Consider the following 22127-nt stretch of genomic DNA (forward strand, 5'->3'; position numbering starts at 1 on the left):
AAGCGTCCGACTTCAGCCAGGCCACGATCTCACGGTCCGTGAGTTCGAGCCCCGCGTCAGGCTCTGGGCTGATGGCTCGGAGCCTGGAGCCTGTTTCCGATTCTGTGTCTCCCTCTCTCTCTGCCCCTCCCCCGTTCATGCTCTGTCTCTGTCCCAAAAATAAATAAAAAACGTTGGGAAAAAAAAAAAAAAAACCTAAAACCTATAGACACATTCTACCATCACTTCTAAGTCAAAATTGTCAGAGGATTATGGTTCCTTCAAATCCAAGCGCCTACCTCCATCCCAAGACACCCACTAAGAAAATAAAGTCATGCTTTCCAAAGTGTTTATCCATTTAATGTATTCCTCTAAATACTGCAAGGGAAGGTGGGAATTTTAAAGATGGGGTGGGGACTTAGGCACAGTTGGCACTTATAAACTGAGTCACATTCCACCGTCATATCGCTAGGACGCTGTAAAGGTACAGGTCTGAAATCACAGCCCCCACCTCCATGAATTACAGTTTATAGGACAGGGTATGTCAGGATGAGAACACCCACTGTGACTGAGGAGAAGCCTTTGTGAGACATTTACTTGAGGTGTTCCCCATCAAGAGAGCACACCCCTGACCCTGTACTCTTCGTTGACCCAAAGTTGGTGGGAAATGGTCAGCTGGGGATTTTTCTCTTCCACAGCGGTCAGTAGCATCTGAGTCTCCTCATCAAACGCAGATTTGTCCAGCCTGGGAAAATGGAAACCACATTTTCTTGACTTCATGCATCATCGTTTGCCTGTCTACATCCCAGTGCTGCTTCCCAATCCATTCTTTCCTAGAAGTGACTGGGAAAATCATTGTGAATGAGTGGAGAAAGGGTAGGAATGTGCAGAACGGGGTTGCGAATCATTCTGTTCCTCATCAGCATATCATCCAGGGGCCTGGCATATGGAGGGCACCGAAATATTCATTCTACAGATGCCAAATACATACACTGTACATGCAAATATCATGTTCAGAATGACACTGACTGCTACTCTTCTAGGAAAGTGCTTCTGAGTCAAAACTGCTCAGCCCTTTATAGACCCATCTGTCACGTCCATGATGAGGTTACATCTTTACAGGCAATACAAGGCAGGAGATGGTGTTTATAGGAAGGTGGCAGTTCTTACCTGGGCAATTTTGCCTCTCAGAGGACATGTGACAAGGTCAGGAGACATTTGTGTTTTACTTCAGGGAACGGATGTCATAGCTATTCTTTTTTCATTAATTATTAATTTTCAAATTATTATTATTTTATTGAGATACGATGGATACATAACATTGGATAAGCTTAAAATGTACAACGTTGGTTTGATACATCTATATATTGCCAACTTAGCGTTAGCAACATCCATCATGTCACATTATTATAATTTCCTTTTTTTGTGGTGAGAACAATTAAAATGTTGGCTCTCAGCAACCTCAACGTTTCCACTTTTTATCATCATGACCAGAGGAAGGTGCTACAGGCACATAATGGGCAGGAAGAGGCCAGAGACACTGCTTAACATCCTGCAATGCACAGGATACCCCCATAGCAAAGAACCCTCCAACCCAAATGTCAGTCACGCCAAGAGTGAGAAAAACCTACCGTAGACTAACCTCACTCACTCTGAGGTGTCTCACCAACAAGGGAAACGGCGTCCACTCACCCAAGCCGCTGCAGGGTGCAGTCCAGGTGGCACATGGCTTCACAAAGCACCACTGCCCCATCATGGTCCAAGCTAATCCAGTCCAGGTTCAGGTTCCTCAGTGATTTGCAGCCAGTGAGGGCCGAGGCCAGGGCTTCACAACAGGCAGTGGTGAGGTGACATATTTCCAGCCTGCAACAGGGAAACACAGCAGCTTTGGCAGGCCAGAAGGCACACCACTGTGAGATGCCAATTCCACACCTCTGAGCAGGAAACTTTAGAGTCTAGACCACTGGTTCTCAACCAGGGCCATTGTGTCCCCTGGGGGACATGTGGCAACATGTGAAGACATCTGACACACCTGGACAGTGCTGCTGGCATCTCTCAGGTAGAAAGAAGCCAGGGATACAGCTGAACATCATACAGTGAACAGGACAGCCCCTTCCCCACCACAGCAAAGAACTACTCAGTCCCAAATGTCAATAGAGCCAAAGTTGAGTAAGCTCTGGCCTCACAGGATGGCATTTTGCTAATCAGATCATTCCAGACACACATGGTTTTAAACCTGCTTCCCCTAAGTACCACTAATCCTCCAGCCTTTCTTATTCTTGAAATGGGCAAGACTTCTCATAAAGATACTCCGTGACGCTCACCCAAGAGTCTCTACTTTACAGTTCGGATGCTTCAGAGCTTCACATAATTCCTTGACTCCGGTGTCTTGTATGTCATTGCTTCCTAGTTTCAGGGTCTTTAGTTTTTCATTGCAAACAAGAACAGCAGAGAGGTGCTTGCAACAAAGAGGAGTAAGGTAACAATCCGACAACCTGGGGAGAAAATACACACCATGAGATACAATCATGAGGTCCCATCTTGCACAGCTTAGCTTGTTTTCAATTACGCATATGAAGGAAGATGTCCCCGAGTATTTCTGAGATGACAGTGGTGATGTTTCCTCCACCTTCCTGCCCAACATGCTGGGCTGTGATTCTGCTGCCTGTCTCTGCTCTCCCAGGGCCTCTGTACCTGTTCTTGCTGGTTGAATGCTCCTGCCCAAGTATCAGTGGGGTTACTCCCTCACTGCCTTCAACTCCCTGCACTAACATCACCTTTGGTGAGGACCTTTCTCACTATTTTATATAGCATCATGTCCCCAGTCTCTGTCCTACCTCCAAGCTCTCCACAGTATTTATCACCCACAGCATATGTATACATATGTTCATAAGTCTTATATAATGTATGCATATATTCATAAGTCTGTATGGACACATACACATGTATGGACATACCTAGACATACATATGTTATATGTGTGTGTGTGTATGTATGTATCTGTCTGATATATGTGTGTATGTGTTTCTGTGGTTCTCAAGCAGGAATGATTTTTGTCCCTCCCTCCTGCCCCAGGGGACTTTGGGCAATCTCCACAAACAATGTTGGTCTGCCATACTGGGAAAGAGGGTACAACAGCATCTAGTGGGTAGAAGCCAGAGATGGTGCTAAACATCCTATAAAAGATCCTACAGGACAGCCGGTCCCCACAATAAAGAATGATGCAGGTCAAATGTCATAGTGCTAAGATTGAGAAACCATGATATATACACATATACTTGCAGCCCACACTCATGTATGTGTGTGTGTGTGTGTGTGTGTGTGTGTGTGAGAGAGAGAGAGAGAGACCCCATAAAATTGACTTCCACGGAAACAGAGATATTAGAGTGTTTCATTTACTAATTCATCATCTTATCTACCCAGAAGAGTTTCCAGTGCCCAGTAGAAGCAATAATACTATGCCTCCTGCCATCATTTATCGATTGTTTATTTTGGGTAAGTCATTGGTAATAGTTCTTTATGTGCACTATTTCCACTGGTCACCCCAATTCTTTGACATGGGAAACATAATTATCCTCACGTCACACTGGAGGAGAGGTGAGGCATCCTCACATGTTCATTGGCTAGCCTAAGGCACAGGGGATTCCATTTCTGGCCTTCCTGAGGCCAGAGACCCAACTCCAGAGCAGTGTGTCCTACCCAAGACCTGTCAAGCTCTTTGGTCAAGACACACGTGAGTACCACTGGACACCCCTGCAAGTATCAGGCAGGGCCTTGCTTTTTTCAGCAGACCCCGTGATGTTCCCCCTTCCTGTTTCCTTTTCAGGGTGCTGATATCCAAAAAGGATACTCTGACATTCATGCAAATCATAGCCAGACCTACCACAGCTGCTCGATGTTGCAATTTGGATGCTTCAGTGCCTCACAAAGAGATGCCACTCCACTATCTTCCAGGAGATTTGACTCCAGATCGAGCACGGACAGGGATGTGTTGCACACAAGGGCTTGGGAGAGGTAGTCGCAGGCCACAGAGGTGAGGCCACAGCACATCAGCCTGCAAAGACACACACACCCACACACACACACACTCAACTTGTCAACCCGCTGAGGCTCCATCTGGTAACCTTTTCATGAAGCCACATGCAAGTTATTCCTCATACTCCAGAGTCACTTGAGAAAAGTAAGAGAATTAGAACACCCGACAGCTGCACAAACACAGAAGCAAGAATGTGGGATCTGGAATAGGGCATCCCAAACTGGGCAACAGAATCTCAGATTCCAGCTTCAAGTCAGGTTACCACCAGCTAGGTGACCTTAGCCAAAGTCATCCCTTCTAGGGACTTGTGCTTATCATGTGGTGGAATGTGCTGGATGACGCCGTATTTAACATGATTTCTCTGGTTATACCCACTGTTGGAAATTTGGAAAGCAAGGGGAAGCGTAAGACACCAGCAGCTCACGAATGAATGTTACCCCTGGATGTAGTGAATTTAGTTGATATTATGTTTGACATGTTTTGTTTTGTTTTTAATTAGCGGTCAACATGTAAGAACCAAGAGATTTCACATGGAATTTCCTACCTCTACCTCCCACAGACAAGCCAGCTACCTGAAATTCCGTGGCAGGTGGTCACGCAGCCAAAGACACACGGCGGGGAACAGAAACTCCCATGTGGCAGGGACAGGCCTTGTCCAACTCACCAGCACCTCCACCCAGCCCCTCACTCACTCTGGTTGTTTGCCTGGGCTTCAGGGGACCCCTAAGCACGACCTCTGGCAGGAAGGAAGCACAAGTCTCTGATAAACAAACACTGCTCATCTATGATGGATTTTTCTTCCCATCTTCTCGTGTTTAAGATCAGCCAATGGCAAGTACTTCAAACTTTTTTCAATGAAATAAGTATTTTGAATTTTGAAACTTCACTGATACGTATTTTGAAAATTCATTAATACGTTAATGGTTGCATAAGATAATCTCCAGTGGCTTCACTACTGTATATATTTCCTAAATATCTCCACTTGTATTCTTTATACTTTCTGCCATTTTAAGTTATATTGAATTACTACCTTGCCTCAAATTTTTTTTAATGCTTTTTTAAGGCTTACTGTTAAGACTCTTCATTTCACTTTTTTTTTTTTTAATTTTTTTTCAACATTTTTTATTTATTTTTGGGACAGAGAGAGACAGAGCATGAACAGGGGAGGGGCAGAGAGAGAGGGAGACACAGAATCGGAAACAGGCTCCAGGCTCCGAGCCATCAGCCCAGAGCCTGACGCGGGGCTCGAACTCACAGACCGCGAGATCGTGACCTGGCTGAAGTCGGACGCTTAACCGACTGCGCCACCCAGGCGCCCTTCATTTCACTTTATTTGCTAACATACTTTGCAAAAAACCTCAACAAATTAATACTCCCAATCATTGTATAAATCTGTCTATTTGGCAGAATCCTGGCCAAGTGGAATATATTTTAAATTTTTGAGCATTCGTTATAAAGAGCATTATTTTGTTGAACATTTTTACTTTTAAAATTACTAGTGACATTTGTACATGTTCAGCAGTCTTTCATTAAAAAAGTTTTTTTTATTGAAGTATAATCAACATACAGGGTTATAATAGCCTCAGATGTACAATAAAATGATTCAACAATTCTGTATATTAATTACTCAGTGAGCATCACGGTAAATGTATTCTTCATCCCCATCACATAATTCATTATTTCACCCATCCCGCCACCTACTTCCCTTCTGGCAACCACCAATTTGTTCTCAGTATTTAAGAATCTAGGGGCACCTGGGTGGCTCAGTTAAGCATCCAACCTTGGCTCAGGTCATGAATTCATGGTTTGTGAGTTCAAGCGCTCCGTCGGGCTCTGTGACAACAGCTCAGAGCCTGGAGCCTGCTTTGGATTCTGTGTCTCCCTCTCTCTCTGCCCCTTCTCTACTCACTTGTGTGCATGCTCTCTCTTTCTCAAAAATAAACAACTATTTTTTTAAGAGTCTGGCATTTTCTCTCTTTTTTCATTCATTTGTTTGTTTGCTTTGTTTCTTAACTTCTACTTTTTCTTTTTTAAATAGGCTTCACGCTCAGCATGGAGCCCAGCACAGGGCCTGAACTCACAACCCTGAGATCAAGACCAGAGCTGAGATCAAAAGTCAGATGCTCAATCAAATGAGCCACCCAGATGGCCCAAATTCCACCTATTTTTAAGGAATACTGATTATGGTGTAAAAACAAACAAATAAACAAACAAAAAAAAACGCGTTAAGTGATGGATCTTGAAGAACCCTTTAGAAAACTACAGCCCATTTGAGAGGCACCTGGGTGGCTCAGTCCGTTAAGCATCGTGCTTCGGCTCAGGTCATGACCTCACAGTTTGTGAGTTCGAGCCCTGCATTGGGCTCTGTGCCGATAGCTCAGGGCCTGGAGCCTGCTTCGGATTCTGTGTCTCCCTCTCTCTCTGCCCCTCCCCCACTCACACTCTGTCTCTGTCTGTCACTCTCTCTCGAGAATAAATAAACATTAAAAAAAAATTTTTTAAGAAAGAAAAATACAGCCCATTTTAATTGCTGGTCATCAAGTACATGTTAATTCTACTCATTGTATAACATCAGCCACTTATTTCATAGCCAAATCTTTCCACCTTCCAGTATGTCATTTCTTTTGTACCCCCGATGGTTTTTCCTTCTAATCTTTATAGATCAAAGTTGCGGGGGGGGTGGTTCTTTCTTTCTTTCATGGTTTGGTTTTAGTGTTTAATGTTCCTGGAACATATTTCACTGTTGATTTTCCTATACAGTCTAGAATGTCATCTCAGTGGTAGTATTCTTTCCCTTTCCTGTCTTAGATGCCACTGTGTGTGTGTGTGTGTGTGTGTGTGTGTGTGAGTGTGATGCACAGGCCTATGTGCACACATACATGCATGTGTGTGCACACAACACAGCTGTTTCTGGGTTGCTCATGCACACCCACGGATTTGGCGTTCTTGCACCTGCCCCCACGTGGAACCACCACGACATTCCACCTGATTTAACACTAAGTTTCCCATGTGGCCTCACTGGGCAAACAGGGGTCCCACTCTACCGCTGCCCTGGCCAACCGCCCACCACAGAGGAAGCACTCCACTGTGCATATTTGCAGCATGAGAGAAATGGCAGCTCTGGAGGGCCCCAGTAATAACCTAGAACATGCAAACCTTGCTCCTAAAACGGACCAAATGAATGGCTTGTCTTCGATGTTTACACGCTCCCTCTCCCCAGCACCAATTGTATCTAAGGCATGGTCCTTGTTCACAATAACCAGGATTTACTGGGCTCTCAAGTAGACACGAGGTACCTAAGGGTGGGTCTCCAACTCTCGAATTCAACCTCATGGTGCCGCTATGGAGGAGGTGTTGTACCAGCTCCATTTTACTGACAGGGCAACTGAGGCATGGAGAGGCAGGTCTGACTATAGACTCTGCATTCTGCAGTCTCCCTCAGTGGGCAGTTGATTGCCTCCACTATTGATGGGTCCGCATGTACCTGTCCACAGTCTCCCCAGAGCCCACTTTCCCCAGATGGACTCACAGCAGTGTCTCCAGGGCACAGTCTGGGTGCTTCAGGGCGTCACACAGCATCAGCATGCCTTCGTTCCTCAGGGGGTTTTCCACCAGGGACAGAAGCTTCAGCTTCTTGTTGCAGACCAGGACCGAGGCAATATCGTCACAAGCTTTTGCTGTGATGTCACACCTCCCCAACCTGCATGTGAGACACATGTTGCAGGATGTGACCACAGGCTCTGAGCGGCCACGGACCATATCCCAGCTTCCAGCCTTACACCAGCAAATCCACCATCTACATTCCAGACTTGAAAAGCACAAATGTGGCAGGACCCCTGGTTGGCTCAGTAGGTTAAGCATCCGACTTCGACTGAGGTCATGATCTCACTGTTCATGAGTTCAAGCCCCACATGGGGCCCTGTGCTGACAGCTCAGAGTCTGCAGGCTGCTTCAGATTCTGTGTCTCCCTCTCTCTCTGCCCCTCCCCAATCAAATTCTGTGTGTCTCTCTCTCAAAAATAAAGAAGTATTTAAAAAAATTTTTTAATAAAATAAAAATAAAAGCACAAATGTAATTACATGACTCTATTTATTTATCCCTATTGCTTTCCACTGAAGTTAGGAAAAAATCTGGAAACAATCAGCAAAACTAAAAGGCAACCAATGGAATGGGAGAAGATATTTGCAAATGACATATCAGATAAAGGGTTAGTATCCAAAATCTATAAAGAATTTATCAAACTCAACACCCAAAAAACAAATAATCCAGTGAAGAAATGGACAAAAGACATGAACAGACACTTCTCCAAAGAAGACATCCAGATGGCCAACCGACACATGAAAAACTGCTCAACATCACTTATCATCAGGGAAATACAAATCAAAATTGCATTGAGATACCACCTCACACCTGTCAGAATGCCTAACATTAACAACTCAGACAACAACAGATGTTGGTGAGGATGCAGAGAGAGAGGATCTCTTTTGCAAGGGAATGCAAACTGGTGCAGCCACTCTGAAAAACAGAATGGAGGTTCCTCAAAAAGTTAAAAATAGAACTACCCTACGACCCAGCAATTGCACTACTAGGTATTTACCCAAGGGATACAGGAATGTTGTTTCGGAGGGACACACACACCCCAATGTTTATATCAACACCATCAACAATAGCCAAAGTATGGAAAGAGTCCAAATGTCCATCGATGGATGAATGGATAAAGAAGATGTGGTATATATACACAATGGAGTATTACTCAGCAATCAAAAAGAGTGAAATCTTGCCATTTGCAACTACATGGACGGAACTAGAGGGTATTATGCTAAGCGAAATTAGTCAGTCAGAGAAAGACAAACATCATATGAATTCATTCATATAAGGACTTTAAGACATAGAACAGATAAACATAAGGGAAGGGAAGCAAAAATAATACTGAAAGAGGGAGGAGGACAAAACAGAAGAGACTCTCAAATATGGACAACAAACAGAAGGTTACTGAGGGGTTGTGGGAGGGAGGATGGGCTAAATGGATAAGGGGCATTAAGGAATCTACTCCTGAAATCATTGTTGCACTACATGCTAACTAATTTGGATGTAAATTTAAAAAAAAAATCAGAGCCAGTGGTTCTCAACAGGGGGATGATTTTTTACCCCAGGGGGACATTTGTCAGTGTCTGGAGAAATTGTTGGTTGTCACAACTAGGGAGAGGGGTGCTGCTAGCATCTAGTAGATGGAGGCCAGGGATGCTGTTCAACATCCTACATTGTTGTGGACAGCCCCTCTTCCCACAGCAAAGAATGATCTGGAGCTCAATAAATCTGATTGTCCGTCAATAGTTCTAAGGTTGAGAAGCCCTGGTCTGAGCCTTAATGCAGCTGAAAAGAGCATCTTGTGGGGGCACCTGGTTGGCTCAATTGGTGGAGAATGCAATTGTTGATCTCAGGGTTGTGAATTCAAGCCCCCTGGTGGGTGTAGAGATGACTTAAAAATAAAAAATATTTTTTAAAAAATAGGACATATCATAGGCTAGAGCGGCTTTCTCAATCTCAGCACTGTTGACATTTTGAAATGGAAAATTCTTTGTTGTGGGACCTGTCCTGGATGTTATTGGATGCTTAGAGTAGCACCCCTGACCTCCACCCACTACATGCCTGTAGCATCCTCCCAAGGCAATGATGACCATTGAAAATGTCCAGATGCTGACATTTCCTAAGAGAAAAAAACTGCCCTCTGTTGAGAACTAATGGTCTGGGGGGAACCTGATTTGGGGGACCTCCCACCCCTAATACCAAACTGAAGTCAAGATTACAATTGGTCTGCCCCAAAGAGGCAAAGTTTCCCTCAGTAAATGTCTACAAATGACCCCTGGTTTCCTAGATCTGTTCCCCAATTCTTATGCTAATGTGGAATATTAAAACCCTGTGCAAATGGCCTAACATGAAATGGAGCAAAATACTCAGGAATTTTCTAAGTTCCCCATCACTAGAGAGAGCTAGAGTAGAAAAAAAAAGTCATGATATGGAAAGAGTTCAAATGAGGAAAAGGATCTACAGAAAGCCTGTGTGTTCAAACAACTCATGTACGGAATGCACCTCTCTCTCCTGATGGATCTCAACCAAGTTACAGTTAACCAAGTGTATGTGAATCTGTTGATTACATTTGCAACTTTTCCAGCAAAGAAGAGACTCTGAAGCAGGGGAGAGAAGAGCATATTCTCCAGGTGGGTTTAATGAGTTGGTTCTCAGTTACACCCCCCCTTTTCTTTCTGCTAAAAAAATGGATTGATCCTGTCTAAAAACCACCCAACTATGGTAGGTAGGGGCATCCCAGATAATTTTCAAGAGGAAGAAATGATCTGAGGCAAATCGCTTTCCCTCTGGCTTTCATGTTGTCACCAACCAGATTGACATAAGTACAATTGTGGTCATTGATATGATTTCTCATTTTAAGTGTCTATGAATATCTTCAGGGGAAAAAAAATGGAGTTTTGGTTTTGGCACAGGTGGTTGAGGACAGAACCAAGAAGAGGAAGGTAAGGTGTCCACGAGAAGTAATCCAAGTGACTACCAAAGGAGGGAAAGCTGTAACAAGCCTTCTGAGAGGTCTGAAGATCGCTCTTCTGAGGTCTGGAGAGGCTGAGATGGAAAATTTACCATGTAAGAGACAAAAGACTGATGCAGGAAAGAAATGGGCACATTCCACGGAAAATTCCATGCTGGACAAGAAACGTCACTGAGTGAGGACAAGCCGAGACTCACATCAGCTGTTCCACGATGCACACGGGGTGCTTCAGCGTCTCACACAGCTGCCTGACGTTCACAAGGGAGAGTCTAGTGCCGTGCAGGTTCAGGCATTTCAGATAAGGGTTGTGAAGAATGGCCTCAAAGAAGTCTGGGCCATTTCCAACATAAGATGCAAAATTATACCTAGAAAAAATGTGGAAACTCATGCAGCAGAGTCCAAGCACAAAGGAAGATACGTCTTACACAATTCCTCCCACCTGTCTACCATGCTTAGGCTCACAACACTGTAGATATCCCGTTACTGCCACCTGTAAATTCTCTCTACCTGGGGTTTTCAGACAGCAGACACAGAGGCTCAGCTGCTCGGTTCTCTCCTTCTTGCTAGTCCCTGCATGCCCACACACCACTGTCCATACTGGAAGGGAGTGAACCAAACTCATCCCATATTAAATTCTAAGCACCGTCAGGATGGGGACATGATGCTTGTGCATCTTTGCACCCACAGGTCCAGGCTGGAGCTTGACATACAACGGGGATGCACGTATTTGAGTTAACTCTCCAAGAAGAAACATGTTTCCCAAGGAAAGGATCCATTTGTTTAAAAACTAAGGTTTTGGGGCACTTGGGTGGCTCAGTCGGTTAAGTGTCTGACTTCAGCTCAGGTCATGATCTCGCTGTCCATGAGTTCAAGCCCCACATAGGGCTCTGTGCTGACAGCTCAGAGCCTGGAGCCTACTTGTAATTAATTCTGTGTCTCCCTCTCTCTCTCTGCGCCCTCCACTCACTCACGGTCTCGGTCTCTCTCTCTCTCTCTCTCTCTCTCTCTCTCAAAAGTAAATAAACATTAAAAAAAAGAAGGGGTAACCAATGGCAGCCACCCACGCCAGAAAACAAAGCACTTCCCCATTTGTGAATGAAACTGACCTATAGTGGCTGGGGACCTACCCTGTTGACCATGTTCAATCCTAAAGTCCCCCAGTTTGCTCACAGTTGCTTCTTGTCAATAAAATATTGGTATCAAGGAAAGTGCTCCCCAAATTTTTCTTGAGCCATTGGATTGCAGCTCTGTGCATTGGTATTTCCCAAAAAATTCAGAGTAGAAAGGATGAAACTCAGTTGTTTACAGGTCAACATCCAACCTACCCGAACTTTTGGAGTTTACAAACAGGATGAGCCAGGGCTTTCCAGAGAATTTCCAGGGAGGGCTCATCAAACATACAATTGTCCAGATCTAACATCTGAAAGTTCTTGTTGGCCGTGAACACAGAACAAAGGTCCTTCCAGAAGGAGAGCTTCTCCTCATCACTGTGGGAGAACAAAGACCGTGACTCTCCAGTGGCTCATTACAACTCAACACATTCTCAAAACAGGCAGAACACCATCCCAGAGCCCCCAAAAGACACCTGGGCCTGAACAAGGAGAAGAAAGGCCAGGTTGGCTGAGCTAACAGGTCAAGTGGCTAAGGAAAGGACCCTGAGGCCAGAGCAATGGGAATCGAACCCCATTTGAACCACTTATTACCTGAGTGACCCTAGACAAGCTATTCAGTCTTATTCAGCCTCCTTTTCTTCCAGCTTTAGGCAACAATACCTGACTGTTGTATGAATGAAGGTTGAGATTTGGTGATCCATCAGTGAAACAGGAAACTACATCCAAAAATATGAACATATAGGTACAAAATAAAGTCATGGAGATGTAATGTACAGCATGGGCGTGACTACACTTAATAATACTGTATTACATCTTTGGAAGTTGCTAAGAGAGCAGATCTTAAAAGTTCTCATCATGGGGCGCCTGGCTGGCTCATTCCATAGAGCGTGCAACTCTTGACCCTTGGGACTGAGTTTGAGCCCCATGTGAGGTGTAGAGTTCACTTTTAAAAAGTAGTTCTCGGGGCGCCTGGGTGGCGCAGTCGGTTAGGCGTCCGACTTCAGCCAGGTCACGATCTCGCGGTCCGTGAGTTCGAGCCCCGCGTCAGGCTCTGGGCTGATGGCTCGGAGCCTGGAGCCTGTTTCTGATTCTGTGTCTCCCTCTCTCTCTGCCCCTCCCCCGTTCATGCTCTGTCTCTCTCTGTCCCAAAAATAAATAAAAAATGTTGATTGAGCCTGGAGCCTGTTTCTGATTCTGTGTCTCCCTCTCTCTCTGCCCCTCCCCCGTTCATGCTCTGTCTCTCTCTGTCCCAAAAATAAATAAAAAATGTTGAAAAAAAAATTTTAAAAAAAGTAGTTCTCAGGGCACCTGGGTGGCAGGGTAGGTTAAGCATCTCTTAGTTTCAGCTCAGTTCATGATCTCGAGGTTGGGGAGTCCAAGCCCCGCATCAGGCTTTGTGCTGACAGTGCAGAACCTGCTTGGGATTCTCTCTCTCTCCTCTCTCTCTCTCTCTCTCTCTCTCTCTCTCAAAAATAAATAAACGTTAAAAAATAAGAATAAGTTGTGCCTAGGTGGCTCAATCAGTTAAGCATCCAACTTCAGCTCAGGTTATGATCTCAGAGTTCACGGGTTCAAGCCCCACATCAGGCTCTGTGCTGACAGCTTGGAGCCTGGAGCCTTCTTCGGATTCTGTGTCTCCCTCTCTCTCTGTCCCTCCCCTGCTCTCACTCTTGCTCTCTCTCTCTCAAAAATAGATAAATATTTTTTTTAATTTATTGTTTAAAAAATAAGAAATTTAAAAATTAAAAAGTTCTCATCACAAGAAAAATTTTTGTAACTATGTGTGGTGACAGCTGTTAACTAGACATATTGAGGTGATCATTTTGCAACATAAAAAATTACTGAGGGGCGCCTGATGGCTCAGTGGGTTAAGCGTGTGACTTCAGCTCAGGTCATGATCTTGTGGTTTGTAGTTCGAGCCCTGTGTCAGACTATCTGCTGTCAGTGCAGAGCCTGTTTTGGATATCTGTCACCCTCTTTCTCTGCCCCTCCCCTGCTTGTGCTCTCTCTCTCTCTCTCAAAAATAAATAAACATTTAAAATGTTTTTTTAAAAAATACTGAATTATGGGGTGCCTGGGTGGCTCAGTTGGTTAAGCATCTGACTCTTGATTCAGGCTCTGGTCACGATGTTGCAGTTCATGCATTTGAGCCCCGTGTTGGTCTCTGTGCTGACAGTGCGAGCCTGCTTGGGATTCTCTCTCCCCCTCTCTCTCTCTCTGCCCTCCCGCCCCCAACTCTCTCTCTCTCTCTCTCTCTCTCTCTCTCTCTCAGTAAATAAATAACCTTTAAAAAAAATACTGAATCATGAAGTTGTTCACCTGACACTAATATAATATGTCAATTATACCTCAATTTAAAAACTAAAAACCAAAAATGCAACCGTGAAAAGTCTCTGATTGCAAAAGCCATGTTTTTTACATGTAAACATCCATGGAGGACCCATTGGGAACTAAAACAAGATACAAGTATGGTGTGTGTAGGGTGGGGATAGGGGTGATTAATAGAGGGACTCACTTTGTGATGGATCCAGAGTCATCTGAAAAGACATTTTCTACAGACAGGTGAAGTCTCTGCAAATTTCGGCAATGTTTCATACAGAATGCTGATATTACCAATTCTTCAGTGTTACCAATGTAAATATCAACTTCCTCGAAGAAATCCATCACCTGTCTTACAAATTCTTTCTCATGGGTCTCAAACAAACCGCTGAACAATTCCTGGAAATTCACCACAACCTGATTGGCGTCACACTGACTTAAACTTTTAAGGCATTGGGTTATTTCCTGCCTTATCTCTTTGGACACGAGAAAACCAAAGGACGTGTCCAGCATGTTGGTTATTTTTCCAGTTGAAACTCCAAACAAGAATGTTATCATCTGGGACAAGTGGCTCTGGACCTGACTCACACCTGCTGTTACAAGCTGGGTCACACTTCCAATGGCCGGGTCAGGATTGTCCTCGGGTTGTTTGAGCAGATAGAACACGGCAGCACAAAACTCTTGGATGCACAAATGCATGAAGGTAAAACAGTCGCCGTTCCTGAGAAGGAGTCTCATGCCCACCCACATCAAGGTATCGGACTCAGATACCCCACTCCTCCTGAGGTCCCCATGGCAAAACACAAATGTGCGCGTCCATATTCCCTCTGCAGCCAAGGTACACAGGCCTTTCAGTCGGGCTCTGCTCTGCTTGGGGGGACAGTTTTCATTTCTTGACTTGAATACATTAATTAAAAAGGATGCATACAAAGAAGTGGTGCTTTCAGACGCAACCTCAAGGTCTTTTCCTTTCTCCAGCTGCCATTTCATACAAGTACACACCAGCCAGCATACAAGAGGATTATGGCAGAACATACAGAGCGGGACGTTGTCCCTCACAAAACTGAAGGCTTTCATGGCTTTGCTCCTCTCGCGGAAGAAATGGTAGAAATACAGCTTCCTTTCATGATGAGAGAATCCTGGGAGGACTATGTATTTTGGATGCTGCAACAGGAAATAATATCTTCTCATGCCCACTGTTCCCAATGCGACAAGCAGAGAAGACTTTGGAAGCATTTTTCTCTGCAGCAAACTCCTCACGATAATCTGCATTGGCTTCCGCTGCTTCTGGTCGTCGCACAGCTGAGTCGTAATCTCCAAATCAAACTTGAGTTCCTCAAAGCCGTCCATGATGAACAGGATTCTCTCTGGCTGGGAAAAAATGTCCTCGACCGGCTCTGAAGACTGAGGCCAGTCCCTGGAGATGAGCTCCACTAAGCTGGTCTCTGCAATGGCGTTCATTTCACAGCCATTGAGGAAGAAGATAAATGCAAATCTGTCCTTCCAAAGGTTGCCCTCTGCCCATTCCAGTACGGCTTTCCTCAAAAGGGTGGTTTTGCCAATCCCTTCTGGACCTTGCAAGACCACCGTGGGTGTGGGCTCTCCAGCCTGGCTGGCAGGATATGCAGCCTTCAGGGTTTCATACTCATTCTTTGTGGTTTCTTTATAGAAATCACTGGGAACTGGAAGGCAGGTTTCTTTCTCCCATATGAGACGGAATTTTTCTCTCATGTGATTTCTGTATGGGTTTGGTTTATCTGCGTAGACAGGGGTAGAATACCAGATAGTTAAACAATTTTTTTAAAAAGTGCACTCATTCTTTGACACCCAGAATGATCCCTAGAGATTTACTTGAGCACCTGTATGAAGACTACGGTATGTCCATGGATGGCCAGGCTAATTAACTTAGTTTTTATTAGGACCATAAGCTATCTCAAATCACGTCCATGTAAGCACCTAGCCCAAACCAGAAGCCTATCTCAGAGCTACAAGGCAATATATTGTGTGAATGCTTCAGAGTCACATTCAAAACCTCCCCAGTGAAGAATCCCATAACCACTATCATTTACTGAGTGTCTGCCAGGAACCAGGGCTGAGAATGTTACTATGGTTACTATGTCTTTCATGTCAACAACCCATCGAGATTTGTTCTACTCCCACTTTACCCAAAAAAATCAGAGAGGGAGAATGTGTCTCTTGATTAATTTGCGCTAGTGAATAACTATTAGGGTCAGGTGCCTGTCGCACATCTGTCTGATTTGAAACCATAAGGTCTAAGCTATTTCTGTTCTGACATGCTGACTGCAGGTTAATTTCAGAAACACACCCCTGAATCATCATTCTTCCAACCCACCCTTACGATGTACCTTCCATGTTCAAGGCAACACATTACAGGAGGTTAAATAAAATGACAAATGTGGTCAAGGACCATAGCCTAATCTACACCACAGTAGGGGAGGTTCTTCTGCATGTTTTCCAAGCAAAGGGCATTGATGGTTTTGTCCAAGGATATAGGACTAGATAACATTCTTGGAATGTAGCGATGGCCCTCCTCTCGCTGGGGCAAAGGAAGATTTGTTTCTAAAATCAGGTGTTTCGGGGCATGTGGGTAGCTCAGTCGGTTAAGGATCCGACTCTTTCTATGCCCCTACTCAGAAGGAAGAAGCTATGGAAGATGAGAGCTTCTACCTTCAACAACCTTAAAGATTTAAATTTTTTTTTTCAACGTTTTTTATTTATTTTTGGGACAGAGAGAGACAGAGCATGAACGGGGGAAGGGCAGAGAGAGAGGGAGACACAGAATCGGAAACAGGCTCCAGGCTCCGAGCCATCAGCCCAGAGCCTGACGCGGGGCTCGAACTCACGGAGCGCGAGATCGTGACCTGGCTGAAGTCGGACGCTTAACCGACTGCGCCACCCAGGCGCCCCAACAACCTTAAAGATTTAAAGGTCAAAATTGTCCGGCAGGGATATGACAAGACAGTGTAAAGCAGGCTGAGGGCAAAACACAAGATAGCACCGCCCTCCCCCAGGTGGGACATATGTGATATTCCTTGGACACTCCCAGCTACCCAAAAACAAGAAAGGACAAAAAACAAATGGTGAAACTGATAACAGTCTCCACCAGTTTACCAGAAAAAGGCAATCCCATCATAGCCTAAAGTCCAGGAACTCCCTACTGTCTCAATGTTAATGCCTTGCTAGAGAGAAAAACAACCTTAGCTTGACAACAGTTAGGCCTCCAGTAAGTCTGTAGCATGTGAAAGTCTCTTTGGAAACTCCCCCTAGACTTTATCTCCCTGGACTCCACCAACAGTGCCCCCCACACTTATAGTGCAGCTCTTCCTGCCCATGGGTCCTGTCCCCGTGCTTTAATAAAATCACCTTTTTGCACGAAAAGAAAAAAGAAGGGATCTGACTCTTGATTTCGGCTCAGATCATGATCTCACAGTTAGTGAGTTCAAGCCCCATATCAGGCTCTGCACTGACATTGCAGAATCTGCTTGGGATTCTCTCTCTCCACCCATTCCTCTCTCTGCTCCCCCTCTGCTTGAGCGCTCTCTCTCTCTCTCAAAATAAACAAACTTTAAAAAATAATAATTAAAAATGTTTTCACAATAAAAACGGATGTTTCTTTCCCCTCTGGAGAAATGTAGACATGTCTCTCGCTCCCCGGAGACTTGCCAGTGTAATAAAGCTAGTGTCAGTCCCTGGAGGGCAGAGGGCAGGGCTGTCAAGGGGTGTTAGGTAAGGTCGGGATGTCTGACTCTCCAGGCTCCTCAACTATGTCTCAGATCTATCTGAGCCCACCTCCAAACCCTCCCTCTGCACCCCCAGGGAGACTCAAAGGACAAAAACTAATGTGAACATAAATCTCATTTCCTGTTATTCAGGGAGCAATGAATCTTCTAAATCCATCTGGGCTCATTCTGTCCTCACGGACCACATTTATGGACATGTGGCACGCTGGCCCAACAGCAGCTTGCTGCCTAGGAATTGCCGTGGCAATTGAGAGTCCAGCCACTGCATGATGGGTCCGCAACCCAGGAGACATGGCTTGGTTCAACTACTTTGCATCGTGAGACTTTAGGACTATTATAATCCATCTGGATCTTGGCTTACTTACCAGAATAGGAAGTCTACTCCCACAAGTAGATAAAAATCAATGAGAGATTAACATGTAAAATTGGGCAAAGCATCCTGCAACTTTGAGTTACTGTATCAAAGGTAAATTTAAAAAAAAAATGACTTTTCCGGCAATAGCCAAAGTATGGAAAGAGCCCAAATGTCCATCAATGGATGAATGGATAAAGAAAATGTATATATATATATATATATATATATATATATATACACACACACACACACACACACACACACACACAATGGAGTATTATTCAGCAATCAAAAAGAATGAAATCTTGCCATTTGCAAAAACATGGATGGAAGTACAGTGGATTATGCTAAGCAAAATTAGTCACTCAGAGAGATACATATCATATGATTTCAGAAATACAACAGATGGGGCGCCTGGGAGGCTCGGTCGGTTAAGCGTCCGACTTCAGCTCAGGTCATGATCTCACGGTCCGTGGGTTCAAGCCCCGTGTCAAGCTCTGTGCTGACCACTCAGAGCCTGGAGCCTGTTTCAGATTCTGTGTCTCCCTCTCTCTGTGACCCTCCCCCGTTCATGCTCTGTCTCTGTCTCAAAAATAAATAAATGTTAAAAAAATTAAAAAAAAAAGAAATACAACAGATGAACATAAGGGAAGGGAAGAAAAAGTAATATAAAAACAGGGAGGAGGACAAACCATAAGAGACTCTTAAATACAGAAAACAAACTGAGGGTTGCTGGAGGAGGGGTGAGTGGGGAGATGGGCTAATTGAGTGATGGGCATTAAGGAGAGCACTTGAGGGGCGCCTGGGTGGCTCAGTCGGTTGAGCATCTGGCTTCAGCTCAGGTCATGATCTCACAGTTTGTGGGTTCGAGCCCCGCATCGGGCTCTGTGCTAATGGCTCAGAGCCTGGAGCCTGCTTCAAATTCTGTGTTTCCCTCTCTCTCTGCTCCTCCCCCACTCATGCTCTGTCTCTCTCCTTCAAAAACAAATGAAAACATTTTTTAAAAATTTAAAAATAAAAAAAAAAGGAGGGCACTTGATGTGATGAGCACTGGGTATTATATGTAGGTAACGAATCAATGGATTCTGCTCCTGAAGTCATAATTACACTATATATTAACTAACTTGGATGTAAATTTTAAAAAAATAAATTTTTTAAAAATGAAAAAAAAAATGACTTGTCTGGAGGCACCTGGGTGGCTCAGTTAAGCGACTGATTCTTGGTTTTGGTTCAGGTCATGATTTCATGGTTTGTGAGTTCAAGTCCCACGAGGGGCCCTGCACTGATGGTGCGAAATCTGCTTGGGATTCTCTCTCTCCCTCTGCCCCTTCTCCGCACGTGCTGTCTCAGTCTCTCTCAAAATAAATAAATAAACTTTTTTAAAAAAAGAAATACTTTTTTTAAAAAATGTCTGACATTTTGTCTCTTTTTTTTTTTTTAAAGCGTATCCTTCCAGCAGAGGGTGTAAATGAGCCATCAATGAGTCAAAAAATAACTGATTTGGAAAAGTGTCTATTCATGTCTTCTGCCCATTTCTTCACTGGATTATTTGCTTTTCAGGTGTGGAGTTTTGTGAGTTTTTTATAGATAAATTATGGAAAGAGCCTAAATGTCCATCAACTGATGAATGGATAAAGATGTGATTTATATATACAATGGAATACTACTTGGCAATGAGAAAGAATGAAATCATGCCATTTGCAGCAACATGGATGGAACTGAAGGGTATTATGCTAAGTGAAATAAGTCAGAGAAAGATATCACATGTTTTCACTCATATGTGGATCCTGAGAAACTTAACAGAAGACCATGGGGGAGGAAAAGGGGGGGAAAAGTTACAGAGACGGAGGGAGGCAAACCATAAGAGACTCTTAAAGACAGAGAACAAACTGAGGGTGGATGGGGGGGGGGCTGGTGGGGAAGAGGGGAAAGTGGGTGAAGGGCATTGAGGAGGGCACCTGTTGGGATGAGCACTGAGTGTTGTATGGAAACCAACTTGACAAATTATATTTAAAAAAAAAAATAACTAATTTGGGGGCACATGGGTGGCTCAGTCGGTTAAGCGTCCAACTTTGGCTCAGGTCATGATCTCGAGGTTCATGAGTTCAAGCCCCACGTCGGGCTCTGTGCTGACAGCTCGGAGCCTGGAGCCTGCTTCGGATTCTGTGTCTCCCTCTCTGTCTGCCCCTCCCCTGCTCGCGCCCTGTCTCTCAAGTCTCTCCCTGCCTCTCAAAAATGGATAAGTGTTAACAAATAAAAATAAAAAAGAATTAAAAATGGGGCGCCTGGGTGGCTCGGTCGGTTAAGCGTCTGACTTCGGCTCAGGTCATGATCTCACGGTCCGTGAGTTCGAGCCCCGCGTCGGGCTCTGTGCTGACAGCTCAGAGCCTGGAGCCTGTTTCAGATTCTGTGTCTCCCTCTCTCTCTGCTCCTCCCCTGTTCATGCTCTGTCTCTCTCTGTCTCAAAAATAAATAAACGTTAAAAAAAAAATTAAAAAAAAAAAGAATTAAAAAAAAAATAACTGATGTCAAGTCAGACCTGTCCCTGCTGAAAAAGTCATCTAACATGAGGAAATGCTGTTGGGACCACGGTTTTCCCATTTGTAAACCTCAGGATAGTGGTGGGAATAAAAAGATATTAGGCATCAGTTGCACTTTCTGTAGTGCCGGGGACATAAGCTCTCTCTGATTATTTCCTAATGTTAGGATTCTGCCTCGTCCCTGGAGCAGGTCTAGTCAAAAGGGCAGTCAACTACCATAATGCAACTCTATCTCAGCACACCTGGTGATGAACACCCGGAGCATCCCTCATAAGAGCACGGGCTCAGCTCCCGACAGGAAAATGGGGAGACACCCCTTAGATGAACAGGACACTACCCGCCCACAGGCCATCACTGGCCCATGCATGGCCAGAGTTGCCTTACAATTCCATGACCTCCAAGGCTCCCTTGACCCACAATGCATTCTCAACTGATGGAGAGTAGCCACTAATTTAATACTATCCCCTTCGTTCTCACAAGGTTCCAGTGAACCAAGCTTCTTCCACGGGTCCCTGCCCCCTTCATCCCTCCTACACTTACTTCTGATCTCTTCCTGAGCCTTTGTCCAGAGGTCACGCCGCTCAATCTGTAGAAACAGGTTCAGTGTCAGCTCCCATGCCTGCTTTCCTGGGTAGTGTTTGCCCAACAGCTTTGCTACATCTTCTCTTGAAGCCTTCTTTAACTCGGTCCATGGGATTGGCTTGAGCTCAAGTTGCAGAGGTTCTTGCTTGAGGAGTTCCTTAAATTTCCAGAACTCTTCCTTTCGGAGCTCCTCCAGATACCACAATAAGCCAAAGTCCGAGAAAAAGGATTCAGCCATCTTGCCCTGGGGTTGTGAACTTGGAAATCTCCAGAGAGAAAAAAATTCTTCAAAAACAAGGAATAAGTAGTACCTGAGGGAGAATGATGTGATTACAGAGATAAATCTGCAGTTGAGAGTGGCTTAAAATTATTGATAATCCTGCTGGGGCACCTGGGTGGCTCAGTGGGTTAAGCATACGACTATGTCAGACTCTTGATTTCGGCTCAGGTCATGATCTCACAGTTCCTGAGATCAAGCGGTGAGTCAGGCTCTGCACTGACTCCCAAGAGTCGGCTTGGGATTCTCTCTCCCTCTCTCTGCCCCGCCCCTGCTCGCTTTCTCTTTCTCAAAATAAATTAAAAACATAAAATAAAATAAACTCTGGGGCACCCAGAGTTTCCTCCCTCTTTCATAAATCCCCCTTGCTAAAATTCTGTTTTTCATATCTCTCCCCTCATGTGCATCTCACAAGTCAGAACCGACAGACCAACCGAGTCTGAGAAATAGCTCTCTGGTGTTTTCACCCTTTCTCCTTAGTTATCTGATACGTGAGGTGCTCCAATTCTCCATGTCCCCGGTTACATTTTAGAAATACAGGGGGCCCCGGGTCAGCCTGAAGAGTCCCGTTCTGTCACCTAGAGTTGGCGGGGGGGTGGGGGGGGGA

The 22127-nt window shown here is 44.7% G+C and overlaps 1 protein-coding gene across 1 annotated transcript; it reads right to left on the bottom strand.

The window, feature by feature from the left end:
* Positions 1-209: 209 nt before the first annotated feature.
* Positions 210-22020, bottom strand: NLRP9 (NLR family pyrin domain containing 9). Its single transcript, XM_058707613.1, has 9 exons — positions 21202-22020; positions 14202-15762; positions 11900-12061; positions 10772-10939; positions 7545-7715; positions 3863-4033; positions 2304-2474; positions 1672-1842; positions 210-724 (listed from the first exon to the last, which is right to left on the bottom strand). Exons 1-9 carry the CDS (start codon positions 21479-21481, stop codon positions 592-594), a joined length of 2988 nt encoding a protein of 995 aa, XP_058563596.1. The 5' UTR covers positions 21482-22020; the 3' UTR covers positions 210-591.
* Positions 22021-22127: the final 107 nt, after the last annotated feature.

The sequence above is a fragment of the Neofelis nebulosa genome, chromosome 17 (assembly GCF_028018385.1).
Source record: "Neofelis nebulosa isolate mNeoNeb1 chromosome 17, mNeoNeb1.pri, whole genome shotgun sequence".
Classification (NCBI taxonomy): domain Eukaryota; kingdom Metazoa; phylum Chordata; class Mammalia; order Carnivora; family Felidae; genus Neofelis; species Neofelis nebulosa.